Below are 22470 nucleotides of genomic sequence, written 5' to 3' on the forward strand. Positions count from 1 at the left end.
CCCCAGGGCCAGCTGCTGTGTGTCAGACCACCTCAGTGCTGTGGCGCTCTGCATTCTGCTCACACATCTCCGAGGGGGACCAGGAGCAGAGCGGGGCACTCATGTAGGATAAAGAATGTGGAGATTTTGGAGCAGGCACGATTGTGAGCAGCTGAGTAAACAGCACGGCCAGGGGCCGGGCTTACCTTGGCCGTGCGCTGGGGGTGTGGATAACAGGCTCCTTGTGCGAGCCCTGCTTTGGTAACCTCTGCAGTGAGAAAGGAGAGGTCAAAGCAGAGAGTGTGTCAAGGACCAGCGCAGCAGATCTGCAGATTTACAGCGCCAGCACAGCAAGGCCCTCGGCAGAGCTGCAACGCCTCGCCAACACCTCGTGCACCTGCTGCGTGCTGTGGGCAGGGTGAGGGGTGGGCACGGGCAGGACTCAGCAGAGGGATCCGGCCCCACCAGGGCAGGGTATGGGGCTGTGCTGCACCAGGGGTTATTGGTATTGCAGGATGTCACCAGAAAGCAATAAAATGTCAGGCTCGGGAGTAAGTGAAATACGACCTCTTTTGTTGCCTCCGTGACTTGTTTGGTTTAAGTCGGCCATTTCTCAGCATGGCTGAGCCCCTCAGGAAGGGGAGCAGGCCGCGGCTTTGCAGCTCACTCAGTGGAGGCGAGCGGAGTGTGGCATTACAGAAGCTTTTTTGGCCGCTTTTAAATGCCTCGGCGCGGTGAGCAGCGGTCCAGGCACGGGATCACCGCTGGGCGCTTATTGCCACGTTCGGACCGCGGCCCGACTTTGCGGTAACCCCTCGGCGGCGCCACGCGCAGCCCCCGCCCCGCGCTCGGAGCTGCCGGTGCGCCGCCACGGCCGCGAGCCCGGCGGGCCGCACGAGGAGCGCCGTTCCGCAGCGGGGCACGACCCGATCGGAGGCGATCGGCGCGCTGCGGGTCTCGCGGCCTAAAGCCCGGGGCCTCGGGGAGAGCGAAACGCGTGTGCGGCGGACGGCGCCGGGCTGCGCTCGGCCGTAGGGCTCCCGTCGGCTCGTGCCGTGCCGGAGCTGCCGGGCGCGGCCGCGGGGATTCCGGGGCGGCGGCCGCCGCGCTTCTGCCAACGCGGGTACGAAGCCGGGGCTCGGTGCCCGGCCTCGTCCCGCAGCCCCGGCCCCCCGCCCCGCGGCGCTGCGTGCTCGCTCTACCCGGGGGCCGCCCCCGGCCCGGCCGGCAGCGGAGGAGGCCGAGCCCCGCCAGGCCCCGCGCTGGGGGCCGCCCGCAGAGCCCCGCGGTGACATCACGGCTCGTTAGCATAGGGTCGGCCCGCGGGCGGCGGGCGATGGCCGAGGCGGGGAGCCCGGCCGCGCCGCTGGCCTCGCTCCGCGCCGCCGCGACCATGAGGCGGCCCCGCTAGAAGCCGGGGGGATGAAGCGGGACTCGACCTGCATGGAAGGTGAGGCGGGGCCGGGACGGACGGAGCGGGACCGCCTCGCTCGGCGCCTTTGTTCGGGGCCGCGCTGCCCGCTCTCCGCCCGGCTGCGCGTTGCGGGTCCGGACCGGGCGGTGGGAGCGGGGAGCTGAGAGCCGAGTGCGGCCGTGGGCGGCCCGAGCGCGGCGCTTTGTTGCGCTCCCGCTGCTGGGTTACGGCGGCCCGGCGCTGCGCTCTGCGCGGCACGCAATTAAAACAAAATCGTTTGTTCTGTGGCTTGATTTGTTTGTATTTGAAACTTCCTAATCCGTTGGACCATCTGGAAGAGCTTTTTTTTAGTATCGTTAATTACGGATGGTACCGGGGTCATGCAGGCTCCCGATAAGGCAGCTCCATCCCCCCGGGACCAGCGCTACTTCGCAGATATTTCACGGCTTTTTTTTTTCCCCGTGATCGAAGGCGGTGGCAGAGCCCCACTAAGTGCGCTTCGGAGTCGGGACAGAAATACTTCGTGTGAAAGCGTTAAAGGGAAATGCGTCGGGTGCTCCCGGCCCGAGCTGCCTTGTGCCGGGCCTGCCTCCCTGCGGCTCCCGGCCGGCCTTCCTTAACCCGGCTCTGTGCTCGTTCGTCCAGCTGGTCTCGGTAGCGCAGTCATTGTAGGATGGGAAGCTGCAATCTTGCTGCTTTGCAACTTATCAATTTTAAAAAATGGTCTCAATCAGATTTTAATCAAGAGCACATGGCCGTGCTGGAACAGCAGAATTTTGTTTTTTTTTTTATCTGGGTTTACAGAAAGTTGACGGCTGAGGAAGCAGAGCTCTGTGCTGATGTGCAGATGTGGGCAGAGCTCCCCCCGCAGCAGCTGCAGGCTGCCATTCCCTGCGCTGGGGCACAGTTTGGTGAAGTGGGCTTTTGTTCCCAGGGCTTTGTGCAGCTGGTCGTGCGGAGCTGTGCCGAGCTGTGCCATGCTCATTGCCACAGGCTGTGCTCCAGGTGAGCCGTACGGCACTGGTGGCAGCCCTTCAGCTGGGACGTGTGTCCCTGCATAGAGTCACGGGGTTCCCCTGACTTCTGGGCAGGGGATTTCTTTTGGCTAAATCCTTCTGCAGGAACAAATCGATATGGAATGCATCTGTATGCGTTGGTTGCAGTTAGTGGGTGAGGTAGCGCACATAGGTGCACTGGCTGAGCACTCTGTGCCTCCTTAGCATGACATCTTTTTACATTAAGAAGAAAGGCAGCAGGCTGCCTCTTTTCCCCCCCTTCTCTTTTCTATCCTGAGGCTATTAACCTTTCCTATGGTTGGTGTCAGCTCCCCAGGGCGATGCCTGGGCCCCAGCAGCTCAGTCACTGTTTTTCTTGAAAGGAAAAGAAAGTGAAAGAAATTGCTAGGTAAGAGAAAGGGGAAAAGTGATCTCAGCATGTCTGTTGGTGTTTGAGGCATCATTGGAGGGGAGAGGCAAGTGAGGTTTGGGTGGGATTTAACACGTGTGAGCTGCCCTCCCTGTGCCCCTGGCAGCTGGTGTGGAGCAGCTTGGGAGTTCAGCGTGCTGAGCAGTGCTGTGAGCCCAGAGCTCCAGGGAGAGTGAGTCAGGAAGCAGAGGAACGAGATGTGGTGGTGAAGATGTTAAAGCTATTGATAAATTGCAGTGCTGAGTGTCATCTGTAATCTTCTTCTCAAGGGGACATTTTCTTTGCTTTAAAGTGTGTTCAGTTGCACAAGCTGGAATTTCTGCAAGCTGCAACTTCCATCATCGCTTCTCAACAAAACTAAATCCCAATAAATTCCCTTTTTGGGATCCCCAGTGGGGGTTTTACATCTTCTTGCCTCGGGTGCGGAGGTGTCAATGTTGCAAAGCCCTGGTGCTGCAGGCAGTGCTCTGAGCGTGTGCACGTGGGCTCTGTTTCCTGGCAGAGCTCTCACGGCAGCTGGAGCTGCTGTGCTTTTGAGCTGCAGAGCATTTCTGCAGCCCTGGGACTGCTGGCATCTGTTCCCCTGGCACGCGTGGTGCTGCCAGCCTGTCCCGAAAGCAGTGAGCGATGATGGATGCTTGCTGGAGCCCGAACGCAAGTCCCAGCACTTTATTTGCACTGTATTTCTCTGCTCAGTTGTGTGCTTTAATGCTTTCTGTACTTGTGTTTTCTGTGCTTGTGTACAAATATGCCCAGAAAGTTGAGTGCTGTGTGCTTCAGTAGGAATCTAAGGTATTTCCTCTTGAAAATTCACAGGGATTTTTTTTAATTTATTTTTTTAGCATTATCAAGAGTACTCGTTTCATTGAGGGAAAAAGTAAGTCTTTTAAAAAACAAGTGCGCGGCTTCTCCCGTGCAGACAAGCAGAGGTCCCCCCCGCTCCCTCGCACTGTCTGTGTGACTCTTGTGTAACATCATAATATTCTTGTAGAATTTACGTTGTATTAAAACGCGGTATGAAGCCTACCATGACCTTTGAAAACAATACATCCTTTAATGTGGCTTTGGGGAGGGGTTAGTGAGAGAGTAGCCATAAAAATCTTCAGGGTTCAAGATGAGGTTGAGATTTTTGTGAGTGCTTTTGTCGTGGCAGCAACTGTTTGATTTAGTGGCCCCTGCGACAATAGGTGGTGAGAACAAAGCCGGAATATCCCGTGTATGAGCCGTTATGTGTGAGACCCATCAGGAGAGCTGAAAGGAAGGATGTTTCCAGATGAACCACATGCAAGCCATTTGGAATAACTCATTATCAGCGGCTTTGGTTCTTAGTGAGTATTGTCACGTGTGGCTGTTAAAACCAGAGGAATTAGTGGGAGGAGGGAGGGCTTCTTTGCTTCAAACAGTTGTTCCTACTGTGTTCCCGTGAAATTTCAAGGTGAAGGGAGCTGAGGGCACCCCAGTGCAAGGCTGCTCTCATTCCACCTGTGCTTTACAAGCTCTGTAAGGCTCAGCCCCAGCGATCCCAGTGTTGGCTCACAGGAGGATCTTGCACTAAATAGTGTGAAAAATAGCAGAGGTCAGGAGCTGGCAGACCCGTAGGCTGCAGTAGGATCATTGTGACCTGACCACAGTTCCTGCAGGATTTTTTAAACCGCTGGAACTCTCAGGCACTTATTTTCATCCCGCAGTTTTGTTGGAGTAGCAGCTTACAGGGTACATGGGCTTCTCTTTCTCTGCTCCCAGGAGGTTTGTTTTCTTTTGTTTGTGGTGTGTGCCACTGTTCTACGGTGAATTTTAATCTGGAAACGTCCTGGTGAGGAGTTTTTGCAGCACAGCACGTGCAGCTTGAGGTTCCAGCAGCAGTGGGGTTGCTCACACCACTGCCTGCTAAGTGGGGAAATGGGCACTGCGAGGGAAGGCCCTGATTCCTGGCCGCTTTCATTAGCCGTGCTTCCTATGTTCTCTTGGCGACAGCCCTATTCTTCCCATAACAAAAAGCTGTGCCTGGAAATGAGCCCTCATTTAAATCCCCACCGTTGGCTTGCAGCCCGTGTGATGGCAGTGTGCGATCGCAGTGCTGTGCGGCGTGCGAGGGGAGGGCAGTGTGGGTTTGCAGCATTGTGCAGGGTGTGAGGCTGCTGCAGGCCAGGTTCACAGCTCTGGGAATAGAAGGGGTGAGGAATGGAGCTGAGTGCTGCATGGGGCCACTGCTCAGCCCCCTCAGCTACCAGGGAGCTGGAGGTGGAGGTGATGCAGTTCCAAATTGGGGTTTGCTGGGCCTCCAGCGAGATTCCCAGCCTGCTGGGAGCCCCACGGTCGGTCCTGCTGCCTCCTGGGGCACATACCTGAGCTGGTCAGTCCTGTAGAACTGGGAGTGCTGTGGAGCAGCAATGACACCACAAAGGCTTCTTCAGTTAAAGTTTGTGTTTCCTTTGCCTAGGCCTTTATTTTAAGTTTCTAGAACAATCGCAGTGACATTTGTGAACTTGCATGCTATTCATTGCTAAGTCTGAAAAATGACTGCCAGTTGGTTGTGGTTACTACTGGGTTTGAGCAGAGAAAGGTATGGATGAGAACAGCAGCTGGCTTAGATTTTTGGTTGGCTCGTGGAGCTGAAAACTGGTTTTGTTCCTGACCCTAATGGGCTTGGCTCATTTATTGCTATTGAGCTCAGGTGTTCTCTGGTAGTAAGGAGCAACCCAGAGGTTTGTCAGCTGATACAGATTTCGTGAGGATCGGAGAGCACCTGGCTGTGGCTGCTGTCCTGCTGCTCCAGAAGGGCCCCGGGCAGCAGGGCTGAGGCACAGCCTAGGAGTAGTGCTCTGCTGGGGAGCTCCTGCTCCTCTCCTGCTCCTCCAGCTTTGTTCTGTGTGTGGTAACTACCCCAGGCTGCATGCTCCCCATTTCCCTGCTGATTTGAGCTGTAGCTATTATGGGAGTTTCTGGAGCAGATTCTGTTGTGTGATTTGAACCCTAGGCAGCAAAGGAGCGATTCCACACATCAGGCCTCTGGTGGATGTACATGCTTCCCTCTGCCTTTTAAGCAGTTTGCTCTGTTTTGTGTAGGGCTGAGGCTGGCTGCAGGAGCTGGGTCACAGCACTCATTCCTGGAGCTCCGTGCAGCCATTGCCACCTCCTGGTGCCTGTGGAAGCTGCGGGCAGCAGTGCACGTCTGTGCATAGTTGTGTTGAGGCTAAGAAATACCAAAATGAAACCTTCTTAACCAGGTCTCAGAGGAAACGCAGCACAGTGAGATGCAGGTGCGCGGTTCCCTGAGTCCTGTGACCAAAACCCACACCGAGTTCTTCCCATGCCTTGCCAGGGTAGGGTGCCCATGCGTCCACATAATGAATGACACTTGGGAAAGAAGCTGAGTGAGGGATGTGACAGATGTACGTGTCCCATTGCACACAGGAGTAGTGCCCACCTGCTGAGCGTGGCTCTGCTGCATGGTCAGGACTTTGTTAGGTTAAAGTCCTGGGGCAGGAGATGCGGGAGAGGTTCCTCTGGCCTGTAGTTGGTCAGCTGTTGCTGCATAAGGCTGAAGCAATTTGGTGCAATTTGCTGCCATCATTTTAATGCAGTTAACTTTTAACGTGAAGCAGGACTTAGATGTCCCTCTAGATAGTGAGCATACATCTAGGTTAACAAAATTGGTTGCTTTAGCCCTCTTTTTCTTTTTCTTTTCCATTTGACATCCATGTCTATGAAGATTACCGTGTGCTCACAGAGGTTCCTGCTGTGCAGTGCATCATTCCTCTTCTGTCTCAGAGGGGATGTTACAGTCTTAAGATACTGAGTTTAATATGACAGCTCCTGTTGCTGGGGGTCATACAGTTTACATTTTTTGTCATCCAGAGGCCTTCCAAAGGTTTAGAAAAGGAATAGTAAAATCAAGTCGTGGCAGCTTAACCTCATGATCATTTTGGTAATAACACTCGGGATGCGGTGCGTGCAGTGGGTCTTTGCGGAGGTGGCCGTGTCTCCGTGTCCCACTCCCTGCCCCCATCCCAGTGCTGCCTTCCTGTGTGCAGTGCAGCATCCTGCTGGTATCTGCCAGGCGTTCTGTGCTTTCAGTGCAGGGACCTGCTGTGCAGTTTGTAACCCAAGAAGTACCCAGTTTTCCAAACGGCTGTACATTTCTGGTAAATCATGACTAAAAAAGAGAGCATTTCCAGAGGCTGACTTTGAGACAAATTTGAGGTGTACTGTTCTTTGTTCTTGCTGTCACTTATTGAGAATTCCTGGATTTGAATCCTGTGGGATGCGGTGAGCTGAGATGGTTTAGCCATGGAGCCCTGCGTACTGCTGTGCCTGGCAGTAGGGCTGGCTGGTGCCTGGGCGGCTGGGAGAGGGGATCCAGCATGAGCACCTGTGAAATGAAATTGTTTTGGGAAGGTTTTGGGATGTGGCCATGGGGGCAACTCCAGTCCCACTGGAAAAGATAAGATGGCGTGGTGCAGTTGTTTTGTTGACCGCAGAGCCCTTTCTCTTCTCTTCCAGATGACCGGGTTGATCAGCGAACCTGCCTGATCTGCGGGGACAGAGCTACGGGTCTGCACTATGGCATCATCTCCTGTGAAGGCTGCAAGGGGTTTTTCAAAAGGAGCATTTGCAACAAGCGGGTTTACAGATGCAGCCGAGACAAGAACTGTGTCATGTCACGCAAGCAGCGCAACAGATGCCAGTACTGCCGGCTGCTCAAATGCCTCCAGATGGGGATGAACCGGAAAGGTAAAGAAACGTGAGCTTGGCAGTGGTGGAGTTCTGGGTGTGAAACAAAAGTTGTAGCTAATCTCAGGCAGAATCACCCTTTGCCTTTTCAGCGTAAATAACCAAATTTTTTTTTTGCCTGAATAAGCAACCATGTAAATAAATCTTGGCCTATCTCAAATTTTTTGGTTTGCTTTTCTCCCACCCCTGTCCCTAAGGCAGGCGGAGTCCCTGCTCCTCCCAGCTCAGTCTTGCACAGGTGGGAGCATATCTTGTCATCAGAATTTTATAAATGGGAGTATTTTATTGTAAAACATCTGACTCTGCTGGGAGTCAGCTGAGTCTGCTCTCCCTTGTGCAGGGCCAGGGGCTGTGGCAGCCGTTCCAAAGCCATCCTGGTCTTTGCTGCATGCCCCCATTCTATGGAGAACACCTTATGCCCTCCCACAGGCATCCAGTGCTGCTGTCTGTCCTGGCACCAGGCACAAAGCTGCGTGCCATGGGGCAGCGCTGCCATCTCCTGGCCAGGAGGTCTCTCGTCCTGCAGCTGCGCCTTCGTGGGGATGGGACACAGCTGCTCGTGGGCGGTTATTTAGGACTCTTTGCAAGCACTTCAGGATTGCTGCATGCAGCAGGGTTTTGGAGCTACACCTAAGCATTTGCAGAGTTCACAAGGTAGAAACCTCCCAAACACACAGTGCAGTTGGTGAGGAAGGGACAGGCTCAGCAGGGTCCTGCAGTGAGTCCCGTGCTGCCTCCTGGGGACAGGCTTGCCAGTATGAGAAAATTATTGCATAATCAAGTTGCAAAGTTACTTCGTAACTAGATCTACATTTTTGAATCCAGATAAGCCATAGAGCTTAACTTCTGAAGGAACTTGCTTCGAGGAGAGTTTGGCTGCCCTGCCTGCCAGAAGGAAGACAGCTCTCCTGGACAATATGTGTTTTGAACCAGCCAGCCCTCTGGAAGCCTTCTGATGGTCTACCAGCAAACCCAAACACCTTTTTGCAGCTTACGCAGCTAGCGAGGCTTACAAAACTTGCACTTAGGCAAAACATCTTGAATGCACTGTAATCTGGGAGACAGGGGAGTTCCGAGACAGAGCTATAAACAGCAGGGCATGGCGTTAGTCAACAAAGGCTGAGTTGGGTATTTATCTTCACTGATATCCATACAAAACATCTCAGCAAATAGAAGGTATTGCCAAGCATCTCCAGGTATGGTACAAGAAATTCCTGCTACAGGAATTTTCACTTAGATTTTCTCTAGTTTTCTGCTTCTGGAGAGCCCCCCCATCCCCATGCACTGTACAGCAGGGACAGCAACAAGGTCACGGTGCAGCTGGGAGAGCCTGCTGCCAAGTCTGCCTGGCTGCTGGGAAACAGCTTGGGCCCTGATAAACGTGGGGATGGGGATCAGATGGAGAGGAGGCACCGCAGACACTGCTTCCGTGGGGTTGCTGCGGTGGGAGGAGAGCTCCAGCAGCACCCCTGTAATTGGGCTTCACTGCAGCTTTCTGTAATTTGATTAAAGAGCTTTCTGGACACAACTGCTGTATGGAGCCACCGGGCTGTTCTTCTGAAATGAAACCGCTTAGCTCGGTGTCGTCACTTGAATTTTAAGTGGGTAGTTTGTGTGCAGCTAACTCGGTGATTGCTTTGGGAGAGCTGACCCTCTGGAACAGCAGCAGTGTGAGCCAGCTGCAGTGAGGTGCTTTATCTCTGTGTTGTCTACAGCATCAGCGGAGTCTGTGCGGGTGCAGCAGGCCTGCACCGGCCTCATGGGCTGAATGGAGTAGACTGAGACGTTCTACTGTTCACGTTTCATTTTCTAGTATTGAATTATTTCAGGAAGAGCAGTAAGGTTGCTTTCCATATGCCATCCCTCAAATTAATACAAAATTGTCATAAAGGACTGATCGTTCCTTCATTCTCTGTTGCTCGAGAATCTCGCTTAACTCTCTGAGTAATGTTTGTTGCCACAGAAATACGTTGCTCTTGGGGTGAGGATCACTGCGCTGCAAAGCACTTTAAGCAGTATTAATCTTTTAAGACATAAAAATTGTTTTTAAAATAGTAAATAAATATCTTTTTTTAAAATACCAAATAGCATTGTTGCTTACCAAGATTTGGTTGTCTTCTTTCAGCAATCAGAGAGGATGGCATGCCAGGAGGAAGAAACAAAAGTATTGGACCTGTCCAGGTGAGCACATGCAGAAATTTCTCCAGGGCTCTCTGTTGTTCTTGTTCTGACGACCTTGGCAGTCATTTCTGCAGCAGCTGGGTTTCTCCCTGCTGTGGCTGGGGAAAGGCAAGCAGCTGGCCATTTTGGGATGGGGAAGGTGAGTAATTTCTGCAGGAGGTGCATTTTCCAAGTGCTTTGCTTGCCATTACTCCTGGTTCTAGCTGCTGGGAGCCAGTCATGAGCAGCACACCCTGGAGTGGAGAAAGAGGCACTGAGCGCCTTTGGGAGGACACAGGGGCAGTGGTGCTTTGGCAAAGGTCCCCCAGACATATCCCTGCCTCCTGCTAACACAGCAAGGGTTGGCCACCCTGTCTGCTGCAGGTGCATGCCACAGTCAGTAGGTTTGTAAGTAAAGTTCAACTCTGCTGTCTGTGGGAGAGGACGCGTTGCAGCCTTGGGGCATCATGGTGTGTGCCTGCATGGGCAGCCTGGGATCCCTGCACTGCTGCTTGAGCCGTCAGAGCTGCTTGTCCTTCGTGAGCAGCACAGGGACCTCAATCCCTTCAAAGCTCCCAGTAAATCTTGTAGGCTGTGCACTGCAATTTCTTAAGTTGTTGCAAGAGGAGCTCCCAGTAAATGTCTTGCTGATTGATGACATAGCTTGTCTGGAGACGTCTTATAAAAAGCGAGGTAATTCAGCACAGCAGCCTGTACTGTGTGTGTGAGGCATGACGGCTGTTTCCAGCTGGCTTCTGGAGAAGCAGTCTTTAAAAAGTTTACTGTTTATTTTAGTAAAACAGAAAGAACACCAAAAGCATTTTCTGAGACAATGTACCTATGAAAGCACTACTCACTACCGTGCAAAATGAAAAACATGAAAAGCCAGGCAGCCAGGAAGAGCAGATCCTCTGTGACTGACCAAGGCAAGAATTCCTGCAGCCCCACTGGCTGCCAGCAGTGGAAGGGAAGCAGCTCAAATCATAATAAAAATCATATAGCACTTTCTGCTGTTTGCAGCCATCATATTTATATTGTTAGTTACTGATTCTTAAAGTCCACGTGGGTCTATCAAGGAAGAACAAACTTTTATTTCTGGCCAGGTGGTGACTCAGTTTTTAATGCCTCTCTGCAAAATGCAGCTTTAATAGAAGAGCGGCCTCTGCTAGTCACAGCAGGCCCTGGCCCTCTGAGCGCCGTGTGGTTGGTCACTGCTGAGCCATGGATCATGCCATCAATTCCATGTCCTGGTGTGCAGCTCTTTAATTATTGCACTCTTCAGATGTTGTACCTGGTAAGCCTAGTGTGGTTGTCTAACAGTTTTCCAGGGCTGGAATAAACTTTGAACAATGTTAGGTACTTGAAAATGATGCTCAGAGTTCACTGCCCTTTCTTGCATCATGGCAGTGCGAGGTCTCCCCCTGCACAGACAGCCTTGCTAAGAGGAAATACAAAGAATTAAACCAAAAAAAGCTCAAAACGTGGATGTTGCATATTCCTCACAACTGATGTAACTTCCCCAGGAGCACATGCAGCTCCTTGAAGCGTTGCACCACGCTCAGGACTGAGTGATGCTGTCAATGGACTGGCTGCAACCGCTCTGTGGGTTTGCGCTCTTTGACAGCGGCTGATTTACGGCGCAGTGCTGTGTGTGTCTGACATAATCCCTTTGTGTGTCCATTCCTCTCTGCTCTGTTACTGACGCTTGAATTGTACTGCTGGAGCTGAAGGTCACCGACATCAGCTGTAAATAGAATTTTTTATATGTGTTGTTAAATGTAAAGGGAGAATGTGGTGTTTGTAGGAACAGTGAAGGGCAGGCCGGCTCCAGCCCCGCTCAGTGCGGCGGGCGTTCGCATGTGGAAGCTCTGCCTTGTTTTCTGTTCAGTGGAAGTAGCAGCTTGGCACTAACTGCACTGATCTTATTTCTGAAAGATATCGGAGGAGGAGATTGAAAGAATTATGTCTGGACAAGAATTTGAGGGAGAGGCAAACATGTCATGGAGCAACAATGGAGACAGCGACCACAGTTCCCCTGGAAATGGAGTTTCTGAGAGCAACCAGCCTTCACCTGTGTCTACTCCATCTTCAAGGTGGGAATTGAGTCTGGAAGAGTTTCATCTTGTAATAATTCTGACTGTTTCCCTGAGTGATGCCTGGGGTCAGCATAGGAGAAGTTCACTGGGAATCCTTCTGTGCGAGCTGAACGTGCTGCACATCCTTACGTCTCTAAATGCACTTTCAGAAAGGCAGTAACTGGATTGAGAAGTACTGAATTGAGAGATGAAATGCTCATGTTGAATTGAAGAAAAAAAAAAAAAAAGGCAATGTTGAGTTAAAATGTTAATAATTGAACTAGAGCTCTTAATTTGTAATGATCTTATTTTTTTTCCTGCAGATTATGGAGAATTGATTAGCTTTCACTGCTCGATCTGTATAAGCTCTTTTGCTTCTCTGTGCTCAGATTTTGAAAATAAATGGATTCCATTTAGGTTACTAATTGGTGGTGGTGTTTGTGAGCTACCAGTTAGTGCTGGCCTCCTGATTCAGCATTGGACACAGCAAGGATCTCAGGCTTGCAGTCCATCTGCTTTCAGTTGTACTGTAAGCTAGGAGGTATTTGCTTTCCCTGCTGACATGAACTATTTAATTTACAGTCACAAGTTCTGTTCCTTTAAGAAAGCAGGGGTGGAAGTGCTCACTGCAGTCGGGCGTCTGCTCGGAATGGCTGCTCAGCAACTGCTCCCAGCACTTTGCTCACAGGAACTGGCCGGAGCCGCGCTCAGCACGAAGCACCCGATCTGCACCTCAGTTATTTCCAGTGTAGGATTTAAACACAAAGGGTTTTTTCATTCTTTCATTGAGGTTTTTTTCTTTTCTGTTTTAATCCATGTATTCTGTAGGTGGATTTTTAACATTTTAATGAACGAGGCAGAGTTTTTTTAGTATATTAAAAAACTTTACCTTTTCCAGTAGGTCCGTGGAGCTGAACGGATTCGCTGCACTCAGGGATCAGTATATTGGGACGCCAGTGTCCACGCACTATCAGTACCTCCCGCACCTTTTTAGCTATTCTGCCCACTCGGCGCTGGTGCCCCCCCAGACGCGCAGCCTGGACCCCCAGTCGCACAGCCTGATCAACCAGCTGGTGTCAGCGGAGGACCTGGAGCCGCTCGGCACACCGATGCTCATTGAAGACGGGTGAGTGTGCAGCCCTGAGCTGCGCATTTCAGGCTGCGCTGCCATGAGCTGCCGTGCTGCCTGGGGTGCTGCAGGTACAGGGAGCCTGGGGAGCTGCTGCAGCCGCATTGCAGGCAGCAATCCAGAGCCTGTCCTGTGGCGGGGCCGTGCCTGTGGCTGGGACTTTGCAGAGTAGTGCAGTCTGTATGTGCTGGGCTGAGGCTGTGTGGCAACGGAGTTCAGTGGTTTCACCCTGAGGTTGCACTGGCGATGCACAAGGGCTGGTGACAAGCACCACAGCTGGAAAAGTACATGGGACTGGAGTAAAGTGGGGTCAGCTTGCAGGGACCACTTGCTCTGTGCCCAGGACCTAGAGGTGCTGCCTGGGGTGAGCCCCAGCTGTAGACGTTCTCCTCTGGCCCCAGCAGGCACTGGCAATCGCTGCTGCTGCCACCAGGTGACACTCTGGGCACCGGCATTCCGGGTGCTCGCACACCAGTTCTGGTGACATTTTTCTTGCTTTTCAAGTGCCTTCTCAGATTGTGTCATTCTGTGTTTTTAATTTTATGCCTTCATATTAACTCTGCCTGCAGGTATAAAGTGACTCAGGCAGAGCTGTTTGCATTGTTGTGTCGTCTGGCGGATGAATTGCTTTTCAGGCAGATTGCTTGGATCAAGAAGCTGCCATTCTTCTGTGAACTCTCAATCAAGGACTATACCTGCCTGCTCAGCTCCACCTGGCAGGAGCTGATCCTGCTTTCCTCGCTGACTGTTTACAGCAAACAGATCTTTGGTGACCTCGCAGATGTCACCTCCAAGTACTCGCCCTCTGACGACGAGCTGCACAGGTGAGGTGCTGGTGGGAGTTCTGTGCTGGCGGTGTGTGCTTGAGACTTCATATGTGGCAGGCTGTGGTAGTCAGTGCTGAATGAAGGGAGGTGTAGGATGTTTCCTTTCCTTTTGGTCATGAAGCTGGAGTGGATGTCCTGTGATTTCAGTTTGTGGTTTCTGTTGAGACTGACGATTTTTCTGCTTAATCTCTGTGGCTGTTCTGTGTTTCTCAGAGCATAGCAGATTTCTTCTTAATTTTACCTGAACTTTCTCTACATCCTTCTTTAAGGATCTTTGCTACATGTTTTAAATCCATTTTTTTATTCTTATTTCTTTCATGAAAGTTGTAGAAATCAAACCGTGAGGGAAAAAAAACACAGTGTGAGTGTAAGTCCACTTTTAGCTTTTGTTTTCAAGCTAACAGCACTAACAGCCAGAGAGGCTTCTGGCTGCCTGAGCAAATAGCTGGACAGAGACTTTCTGGCTATTGGAAGAGAAAAGATGTGCTGGTTGCATCATCTTGAGGGTGACTCTCCTATAGCAATGCCATCTCACTTCAGCACAACCCTACAAACCAACTTTATTGCAGGGAGAATGAAGCAAATTAATCTGACACTGGGTAACCCTGAGATACAAAAGGTCTTATTGAAAGATTGTTTGGGCAACGGAAAGATTGTTCACAAAGCTAGTTGTCTTTATTATCAAAGTGTTTGTTATTAATTGCCATTTCATTGTTTTGATTTCATAAATGTAAAGATGTTGCAACTTAGCTGTTGTTTTTCCATAATCTGTACTATCTGATGCTCTGAGTAACCTGCCTGTCATTTATCATTTTGGCCAGGGTGTTGGGTTTTCATGCTTTTTTTTTTTTTCTTCCTTCTGTAGTCTTGGTGCCAAACAGATCCTTTTGGCAGCAGTCAAAATCTTACAATATCATGATGAAATAGGTGGGATTTACCTAGGCTGCTGCCCACCTTCTGCTTTATCGTTTGCTCTGTTGGTGCTCTGCCTGTGCTAGGCTTGGCAACATTGCAGGAGTCATCGGGGGATCTAAATGTTCACTAAGGAGAGATTTAGAATACATCTCTCCCCTCAGGTCATTGTATCACCAAGCAGTTCCTTGAGGTTCCTTTGTGCATCTCCCTTCACCCCTTGGAGACCAACTTGCTGAGGGCCACAGGGGAGGTGAGGGCTGGCCACAGGTGCCTTGTTTCCTGGGGCAAGTCCCTGCTCCATGCTCAGCCCGGCTGTTGCCATTCATCCTGTGCCTGGTGCTGCTCCTGCAGGGAGCAGCGTGGGTCAGAGGGAAGCACAATAGCACTTGTTCCTATATTCATCCTTCCTTTTGTTTGCACTGTCCTGGTCAGAGCCTCAAAAGAGAAGAGTGTGTTTCATTTGGAGTTTGTGATAAATACGAGCGGGAGGTAAGAAAACAGGACAAAGGAGGAGCCCTCCCCCTTCAGAAAGGGCGATTCAAAGCCCGTAGCCTCAAAAGTCCTTCAGAGGAGATCTGTGCACATGGGTGAAAATAGGCATTCTTAGGAGTGGAATGCTGCTGTGGTCTCTTCTGATTTAGCTTTTCAAGTATCGCTAATTGTCATGAAGGAAAATAGGAAAATGCACACCAAAAGCCATTTGCGGGAAGCTGCACAGATGAGGGCTGAGTCTCTGTTGTCTTTGTGGCAGCTTCTCCATAGTGAAACTGCCTGCATGTGGCAGGGGGACATACGCTCCTGACAAGCTGTTTCCTTCGGATTTGTGAGGAACTCATGAAGAGAGGTTTCTGCCTGGAGAGGTTTCTTGAAGAGCTTCCGTTTCCTTGGAGAACTCTGTGCTGATTAGTGGTTATTGCAAAATGAAGTTTGATCTCACAGCCGGCTGAAAACAATTGCTGTGAGCTGTGCTGGTCCAACTCCTTGGGGTTATTTCAGTATTTTGCAAAATGACAGGAGCAACTCTAATGCTTAGGTAGGTGGCACTGAACGCATCGGATGAGCTCCTGAGTCTTGTTCCACTCTAACAGCAGGCTGAACGTTCTCCTGGGCTGCTGGATCAAATGTTTTCTTTTATTGTGCTATTTTCTGTAGGTGAATATGAAATGAATGGATTCCTGACCTCTCCCAGCACTCTTCTGATAGCACTTCTCTTCCCCCTCTTCCCAGCTGATCCTGATAACCCATAGCCAGAAACTCGCCTGGTATAAACTGCGAGGAAAGGTGTGTGGAGGAGTTGGTCCTCGGGAAGAAATAGGGCTGTGAAAAACAGAACAGCTTTGTTTGAAAGGGGGAGGAAAGTATGCATGGAAAACTAAGACAGTTCAACTGCAGGAATGAGAGAAGAGCTCTCCTGGATTTATGAAGTGATGAGTGGCTGGTAAAAATATGCATGCTCTAAAAACAATTAAACTCCACAGACAACTGAGTGGTCTTTGTGCTCATTAACTTCTTGAGCTTTGCAATCTTGCACCTGCAAGATTTTTAATGTCAGCTTGAGAGCAAGAAAACTTGTACAACTTTAGATTAGCCGACAAGGCTTTCATCACTTACAATATTACTTTCCTGAAGAACTGACCCGAAGTTCAGATAGCTTGTTTTCACTTCTCTGAGGCCAACCTCCACCGTGCATTTTACAAATAACTTTGAAGTAAACAAACATACATGCCAAAATAAGGTGTTATTCACTGAGAAGAGTTCTATTTTCGTTCTATTCAGAGCTGACTTTCTGGCTGCGCTCTTATTCTTTGTGCGGCACAATGGCAGAGCGCAGCTGAGGCTTCCCGAAACACTTCTGTCCCACTTCTGAGGATTTATGCAATACACGATTTCTTTGAAACCAGTGATGTTGTGGTGAGAGGCACTCAGGAGAGGCCGGTACTGGCCATTTGCACACGTGGGCAGTGCCTGCAGGCACCAGAGCTGCTCTGCACCCTGCAGCTTGCTGCTGCTTCTGCCCTGCAGCACGGGGCTGGGTTCTGTGCCCTCAGCTCTGCATCAGGCCATTTCCCGGGGTGGAAGGGCAGTTTCCCTCTGCGAGGGGCTGCCCTCTGCCACCTGCTGGGTTCTGGCTTCTCTTGGCCGGGGTGGGAGCTCAGAGGGAAGCCTGCAGCTTGTTTTTAACAGACTTCCTGTGTCTGAGGCTGATGGTTTTTGTGGAAACATCTCATCCCCCTCCTGTTTATAGAACTTTGTGGATGTTTATAGTCATGTGTATTGGACTGGGCTCCCCCACAGGACTGTATCTCCTCACCTGCTTGCTTTGAGCCCATGCTGCTGTGTGACAAATAGTCCATCTCTGTGTGCTGTGCTGACAAACAGCAGGGCGGCCGTGCAGGGAACTGGGAGCTCTGAGTGCAAGCACCACGCGTTCAAAAGCAAACACACCTCATAGAGGGAGAACTCGGGACTGGCAGTAGTGGTGGCTGCAGGTGCCAGCAGTGGGCCCATGACAGCCCTCACTGGTGGCAGTGCTGCTGCCATTGGGTTTCAGAGTGCGTGTAGAAAGCACAGTGACTCCTGCATGGCCTGTTTGGGGGAAGGGCTTCAGAAGGAAATAGCCTTAGTTAGACTGCATGATTAACCTCAGGCATTGTGTCTGCAACCTGGAGCTCCACCTGCGTTAACCTTGGTTATTTGTGTTTTGGTGCATATTTGTATTTCTGAGGAGGGTCCTGGCCTTACTGCAGTCTCACCACAAGAAGCTCTGAGCCGAGGAAGACGAACAAAGCATAATGGGCAATAAATATGGTTGTGTGGAAGTATGGAATCTTTGTTATTTACTCATGGGAATTTTAGGGAGGTGATGGCTGGTGCTCACCTGTCCATTACATAATTGGGGAGCGTTGTTGTGCTTGGGTCAGTGTGATTCTGTGATGTTAATTCAAGTGGTATTACACAGATAAAAGAAATTGTGGGCACTTCTGGCATTGGAAATACGAAGTGAAGGAAAATGCCTGCCCTGTGAGGTGGGAAGGCACTGTCCTGATGGTGACCTGGGGCAATACAAGTGTAGAGAGGCAAAGCAGCCTGCCTGTAAGCATAGAGAGGTAACTGCATGTTCCGTGCTCCACTGGACAGCTGGAGCAGGGTGGAGATAAACTGAAGCACTTCCTTCTACTTCCATTTAACAGTCCCAGCAGACTTGAAGCAGTTTTGGTGAGGGTTTCTGAATACTGTTGCAAGATTTAAAAATCTCTGAAGTTACTAAAATGAGCTTCTTGCTTTTGTTACGTGGACTGTGCCCCAAATATGCTGATGTGTGATCTCTGTCCTCCAGATTCAGTGAAGAGGGGATGGAGGTGATGGAGCGGTTGATCTACCTCTTCCGCAAATTCAACCAGTTGAAGGTCAGCAACGAGGAGTATGCATGCATGAAAGCCATTAACTTCCTAAATCAAGGTGAGTCAGTGAAGAGAAGGAATCAGTCCTGCTGGAGGAAGGACCTGAGACACAGGGATTGATGTGGGCTCTGCAACCCCTCTGCTGTCATGCAGATAGCAGACATCTGTGTGAGGAAGTTCTGGAAGTGAAGGAATGCTTTTGCTTGGTTGCTTTTATTGCCTTTAAACGTAGACACCAAAGACAGTGCTTGTGCCATACATACAGTTGGAACGTATCTGAAATGTTCATATCAGAGTAAGAGTGTAACAGAGAGACTGGTAACATTTGTCTGGAGAACATTTGGGTGGCCAATTTCTAACCAGCTGCCAATGAACTTTTCACCAGTCATCTGGAAGTGACACTGGTGTAGATAACTGTTTAGGCAAATCAACAATTAATTTGCATGATTTCTTTCCATAGTAAATAACAATCTTTCACAGATTCCAAACTGAAAATGCATTTGTTCGTCTGCTTGGGAGGGTGGCTTTGTAAAACTGGTCTTCCCTTCGTGGAGTTTTCCTGACTCTTGAAGGGATTTACCTTCAGGATTTTTGCTTAGGTCACCTAGTTGGCTTCCTATTTAGAGTCTTCGTCAATATATTTTCCTATTCCTAATGCTAAGTCTTTAAAGGGGGAAAGAAGTACTTATGTGCAGGCAATGGATTCTGCCTAACGAGGGATGGTATCCTCCTGTTGGTTAATCACTGTATTAGAGCCAGCAGCTCAGCCTGTTGCAGTGCCCTTGAAAATCTTCAAATAAGTCAGTGCAAAGTGAAATGTGGGCTAGTTCTTCAGCATGTGAGGAGATCCTGGTCAGCTCTAGCAAATGTGGTGGGCTTGAAATAGTTTGAAATCAATAGGTTTGTTGTGATTCCCTTTCCAGTAGTTGGTTGTTGCCATTTCATGTCTGTGGAACCTCTTGAGACACTCCTTTATTGTGTGTGCATAAATGAAGACAAGTATGGAGAGGAAAATGCTTAATAGATGGTGCTCAGCTGTAATTTTGGAAATAAATGTCCCCAGAGTTTTTCATACTATGAAAGATGGTTGCAGTCTGTAAAATGTGCAGAAAACTCCCTCCTCCCCCACTCATTTTCACCAGGAGATAATGCTGACGCTTCAATGTGTGCCCGGGCTCAGATTCCGGTTTGCTTCCCTGGGCAGTTTCCTGACACTTCTTTAGCTGTCTCCATTGTTTTCCAAAATGTATTTTCATTAACTTCCTGTCTTCTTTTATTTTTAGTTGAAGTTTGCAATTTTTTATGTGACATACCTGAAAATTATTTTTAAAAGTCAGCTTTTGGGCAGCAGATAAATGCCTCTTCCGTCAGATTGTCTCACAGGGCTGAGCCCGCAGTGAGGGTCGCATAGTTTCCGTATCCAATGCGTTGGATCCCCCCCAGGACACCCAGCAAATGTCATTGATCACGCTGAAAGGTGGCAGTGGCACTTCCTGCCACGCTGATGGCTTGGGAATGTCCATTTTCCTTCGTGTTCATTGCCTGACATGGATAAAGCTGAATTTTAAAATAAGAACTTGACAAGTTTGTAAAGCTCGTTTGACGTAATTCATAAGCAGATGGGAAGAAATATGATGATACCTTGAATTATAGTCAAAAGCTTTCCTCAGCCAAGATGATACAACCAAAATCACCGTGTTTCTGTCTGAGGAAGTATTACATTGGATCTGCTGTGAGGACAAAACCTTGACATGCAGCTGCTTTGCAGAAGCCAGGCAGGGATTTAAGGTTGCTCGAGCTGTTATCTGTGAGGGAGTGCCCTGAGCACTGAAGATGAGCAGGTTAGGCCTTCAGCTCTTCCCTTCCATGCCTTTGTGGAAGGAGGCTTTGTGCCCAGACTCGCCGGGCACGAAGTCGCTGTGTAACTGGGCACTCAGCCTCCAGAACAGCGACCCAGATTAGAGTTTTAGAAGTCAGTCTGTCCTTCCTGAAGAACCATGAATCTGCTGCTGTTCTCAGACGTTTTCCTCATGTTTTCATCACTCTGGTCATATTCTCTTTCAGACATTAGGGGTTTAACCAATGCATCCCAACTGGAGCAGCTGAATAAGCGGTACTGGTACGTTTGCCAGGACTTCACAGAGTACAAATATCCACACCAGCCAAACCGTTTTCCGGATTTAATGATGTGTTTGCCAGAGATACGATATATTGCAGGTAACTTCTGAGCTCTTCCCCCGCTGCGATCATTTGATCTAGTGACGAAATCTGCTTTTGAAAAAAAGTTAACATGTGAGAATGGAATCCTTGCTCAGGGTGCTGGATGGCGTTCATGTGAGACCTCGTTCTGTTCAAGCCCTGGCTTTGAGGCAATCTCTGCCACCCCCAGGTCGCTCACCCAGGCTGACTCCTTGCCATGTTGTCCCGCTGTGCCAGGTACACGTGCTGTGTGCTCATGTTGCCCTGCTCCCAAGGAGTTAGGCCTCCCCTCCAAAGTGCCCACGTTCAGCATTTCGCTCAGGCTCATATTTTATTTTCTCCCCTCCTGCCCAGCTCAGAGGCATTTTGTCTCAAGCACTGAGGTGTGGTCCTGGTGTGAGTTGTGTCAGGAGGGGCAGGGAAATCCCTGCACACTGCCTGGGACGCTCAGTGAGCAGGGCAGCAGCAGACCTGCAGGTCCCCCCTGCCTCAGCTGCTCTGGGCCTCGGCACCTCTGAGACATGCAGGTGAAGTTCCTAGCTTGGTTGTGCCGCTAATTAGATCTGCAGGATCTGGTGTTATTAAGACATCGTTTGTTCCCAGATGTTACAGTGAAGGAAGATGCTTGTCTCCTTGTGTCAAGGCTCAGTGTGCTTCGTCCTACCCTGTTGTAACAAACCAGATAATAATCACATAATAGCTCACGTAATTTACTCGCTGAGATCAACAAGGGAGTTTGAGGAGAGACAGGATTTAGTCTTTCCCAGTTTCTATAAATACTGCTCCATTGTGGAGAAATCATTTTGATCTGACTTTGCCCATTTATTTAGCTTTCATTTCAGTAAATAATAAATCCTGTTGTGCCCAAATGGGTATCAAATGTCTAATGTAGCCGTAGGATGATTAACTGTTTCTCTGAAAGGTTCAAGGTAAAACCGTCATCAGTGGAGCTGGCTTAGGTGTCTCTCGGAAATCTGATTCGGGAATGGCTGCTAATTCTGATCTTTTTCTTAACAGGAAAGATGGTGAATGTCCCACTGGAGCAGCTGCCTCTCCTTTTTAAGGCCGTTCTGCATTCCTGCAAGACAAGCGTGAGCAAAGAGTGAGCCCAGCTTGGCCCCGGCCCGTGCCTTACTGTGTGCCTCAGGCAGGGAGCGGGCTCACCTCCAGAGGATGGGGGAAACATCATCAAGGCAGGAGGGAGGTGCTGAGACAGGGCAACGGGTGTCCCTGCCATTGTAGCAAGAATCTTTTGTTTGGGTTGTTATGTTTGTTTGTTTTGTTTTTTACTCTTTTTCCTTATATATTTATTTCACGACAGAGTTGAATGTATGATCTTCAACACGATGCACATGGTTCTGTATGAATGCAGCAGATGCATTCTCCAGCAGTTTACAGAATGTGAAGATGTTTAAAGTTGCAGTGTTTGTTAGGGTTAGTTCTTTTGTATTTTGGGGCTGGGGACTGAGATGACTAAGACTACCTCAAGGAAAGATGCTGTTCGCACACTGCTCTTTTCATGATTTGTATCCAGAAGTGTTTGTCATAGAATGCAAACTGCCTCATTGACAGAGCTGTCAATATTCCAGATGGACAATTTTGGAAAAGGGGGGTGTTAGAGAAGTGCCAAGCTTTTTTTTGTTTGTTTAAGAACTAAAAAAAAAAAAAAAAAAAAAACCAAAAAAAAAAAAAAACCCCTAAAAAAAATAAAATAAAAAAAGGGAAGAAGACAGGGAGTGGAGAAGAAAGGAAGTCTGTCTGCCCAGTAGGTTTCTTTTCCTCCAGCAGTTTTCAGATGCAGGTGGTGCCTGCAGTTTTCTTGAATCCTGACACCAGGATTGCAGGGCTCCCAAGGCAAGGAGGGCTCTCACCCTCATTCCGGCGATGCTGAGCTGCCCTCCTCCCCTAGGCTCCCCAGCTGGGCTGCCACTGTTGCTGCAACACCTTTCTGTTGGATTGAAACTGTGCTGTTGCAGTTCATAGTAGGCTCCCAACATGGCAGCAGTAAGGTACTCTTTTTGAGAGAGTGAGAACTGTCATTCTAATTGCTTCCTTAAAGTCCATTTTAGGTTCATAAGAACAGGAAAAACCTACTGAGGGAAGAGGCAGGGTTGCCCCTTTTAGTGTATTCCCCCAAGATGTCATTGACTACTGAGGAAACTTCTGCATTGCAGCCATCAGAAGCAGCTCATTTATGGGAACTGCTAACTTA

The 22470-nt window shown here is 49.7% G+C and overlaps 1 protein-coding gene across 2 annotated transcripts; it reads left to right on the forward strand.

The window, feature by feature from the left end:
• Nucleotides 1-1365: 1365 nt before the first annotated feature.
• NR6A1 (nuclear receptor subfamily 6 group A member 1) lies at nucleotides 1366-21929 on the forward strand. Of its 2 annotated transcripts, none has more exons than XM_042879307.1 (9): nucleotides 1366-1429; nucleotides 7322-7552; nucleotides 9678-9733; nucleotides 11648-11805; nucleotides 12689-12913; nucleotides 13486-13740; nucleotides 17996-18117; nucleotides 20124-20276; nucleotides 21276-21929. In XM_042879307.1, the coding sequence occupies exons 1-9, from the start codon at nucleotides 1402-1404 to the stop codon at nucleotides 21362-21364; spliced, it is 1317 nt and encodes a 438-aa protein (XP_042735241.1). In that variant the 5' UTR covers nucleotides 1366-1401; the 3' UTR covers nucleotides 21365-21929. The 2 variants fall into 2 exon arrangements, with proteins under 2 accessions (XP_042735241.1, XP_042735240.1); XM_042879306.1 differs by having other exon boundaries at nucleotides 1367-1429; nucleotides 12686-12913.
• The last annotated feature ends 541 nt before the right edge of the window (nucleotides 21930-22470 follow it).

The sequence above is a fragment of the Lagopus leucura genome, unplaced genomic scaffold (assembly GCF_019238085.1).
Source record: "Lagopus leucura isolate 7727_CA_CO unplaced genomic scaffold, USGS_WTPT01 Super-Scaffold_100022, whole genome shotgun sequence".
Lineage (NCBI taxonomy): Eukaryota > Metazoa > Chordata > Aves > Galliformes > Phasianidae > Lagopus > Lagopus leucura.

Coding starts and splice junctions, on each gene's coding strand:
- NR6A1 (XM_042879306.1), top strand. CDS start 1,402: ATGAAGCGGGACTCGACCTGCATGGAAG. Junction 7,553..9,677: donor GATGGGGATGAACCGGAAAG/GTAAAGAAACGT, acceptor GTCTTCTTTCAG/CAATCAGAGAGGATGGCATG. Junction 12,914..13,485: donor CCGATGCTCATTGAAGACGG/GTGAGTGTGCAG, acceptor CTCTGCCTGCAG/GTATAAAGTGACTCAGGCAG.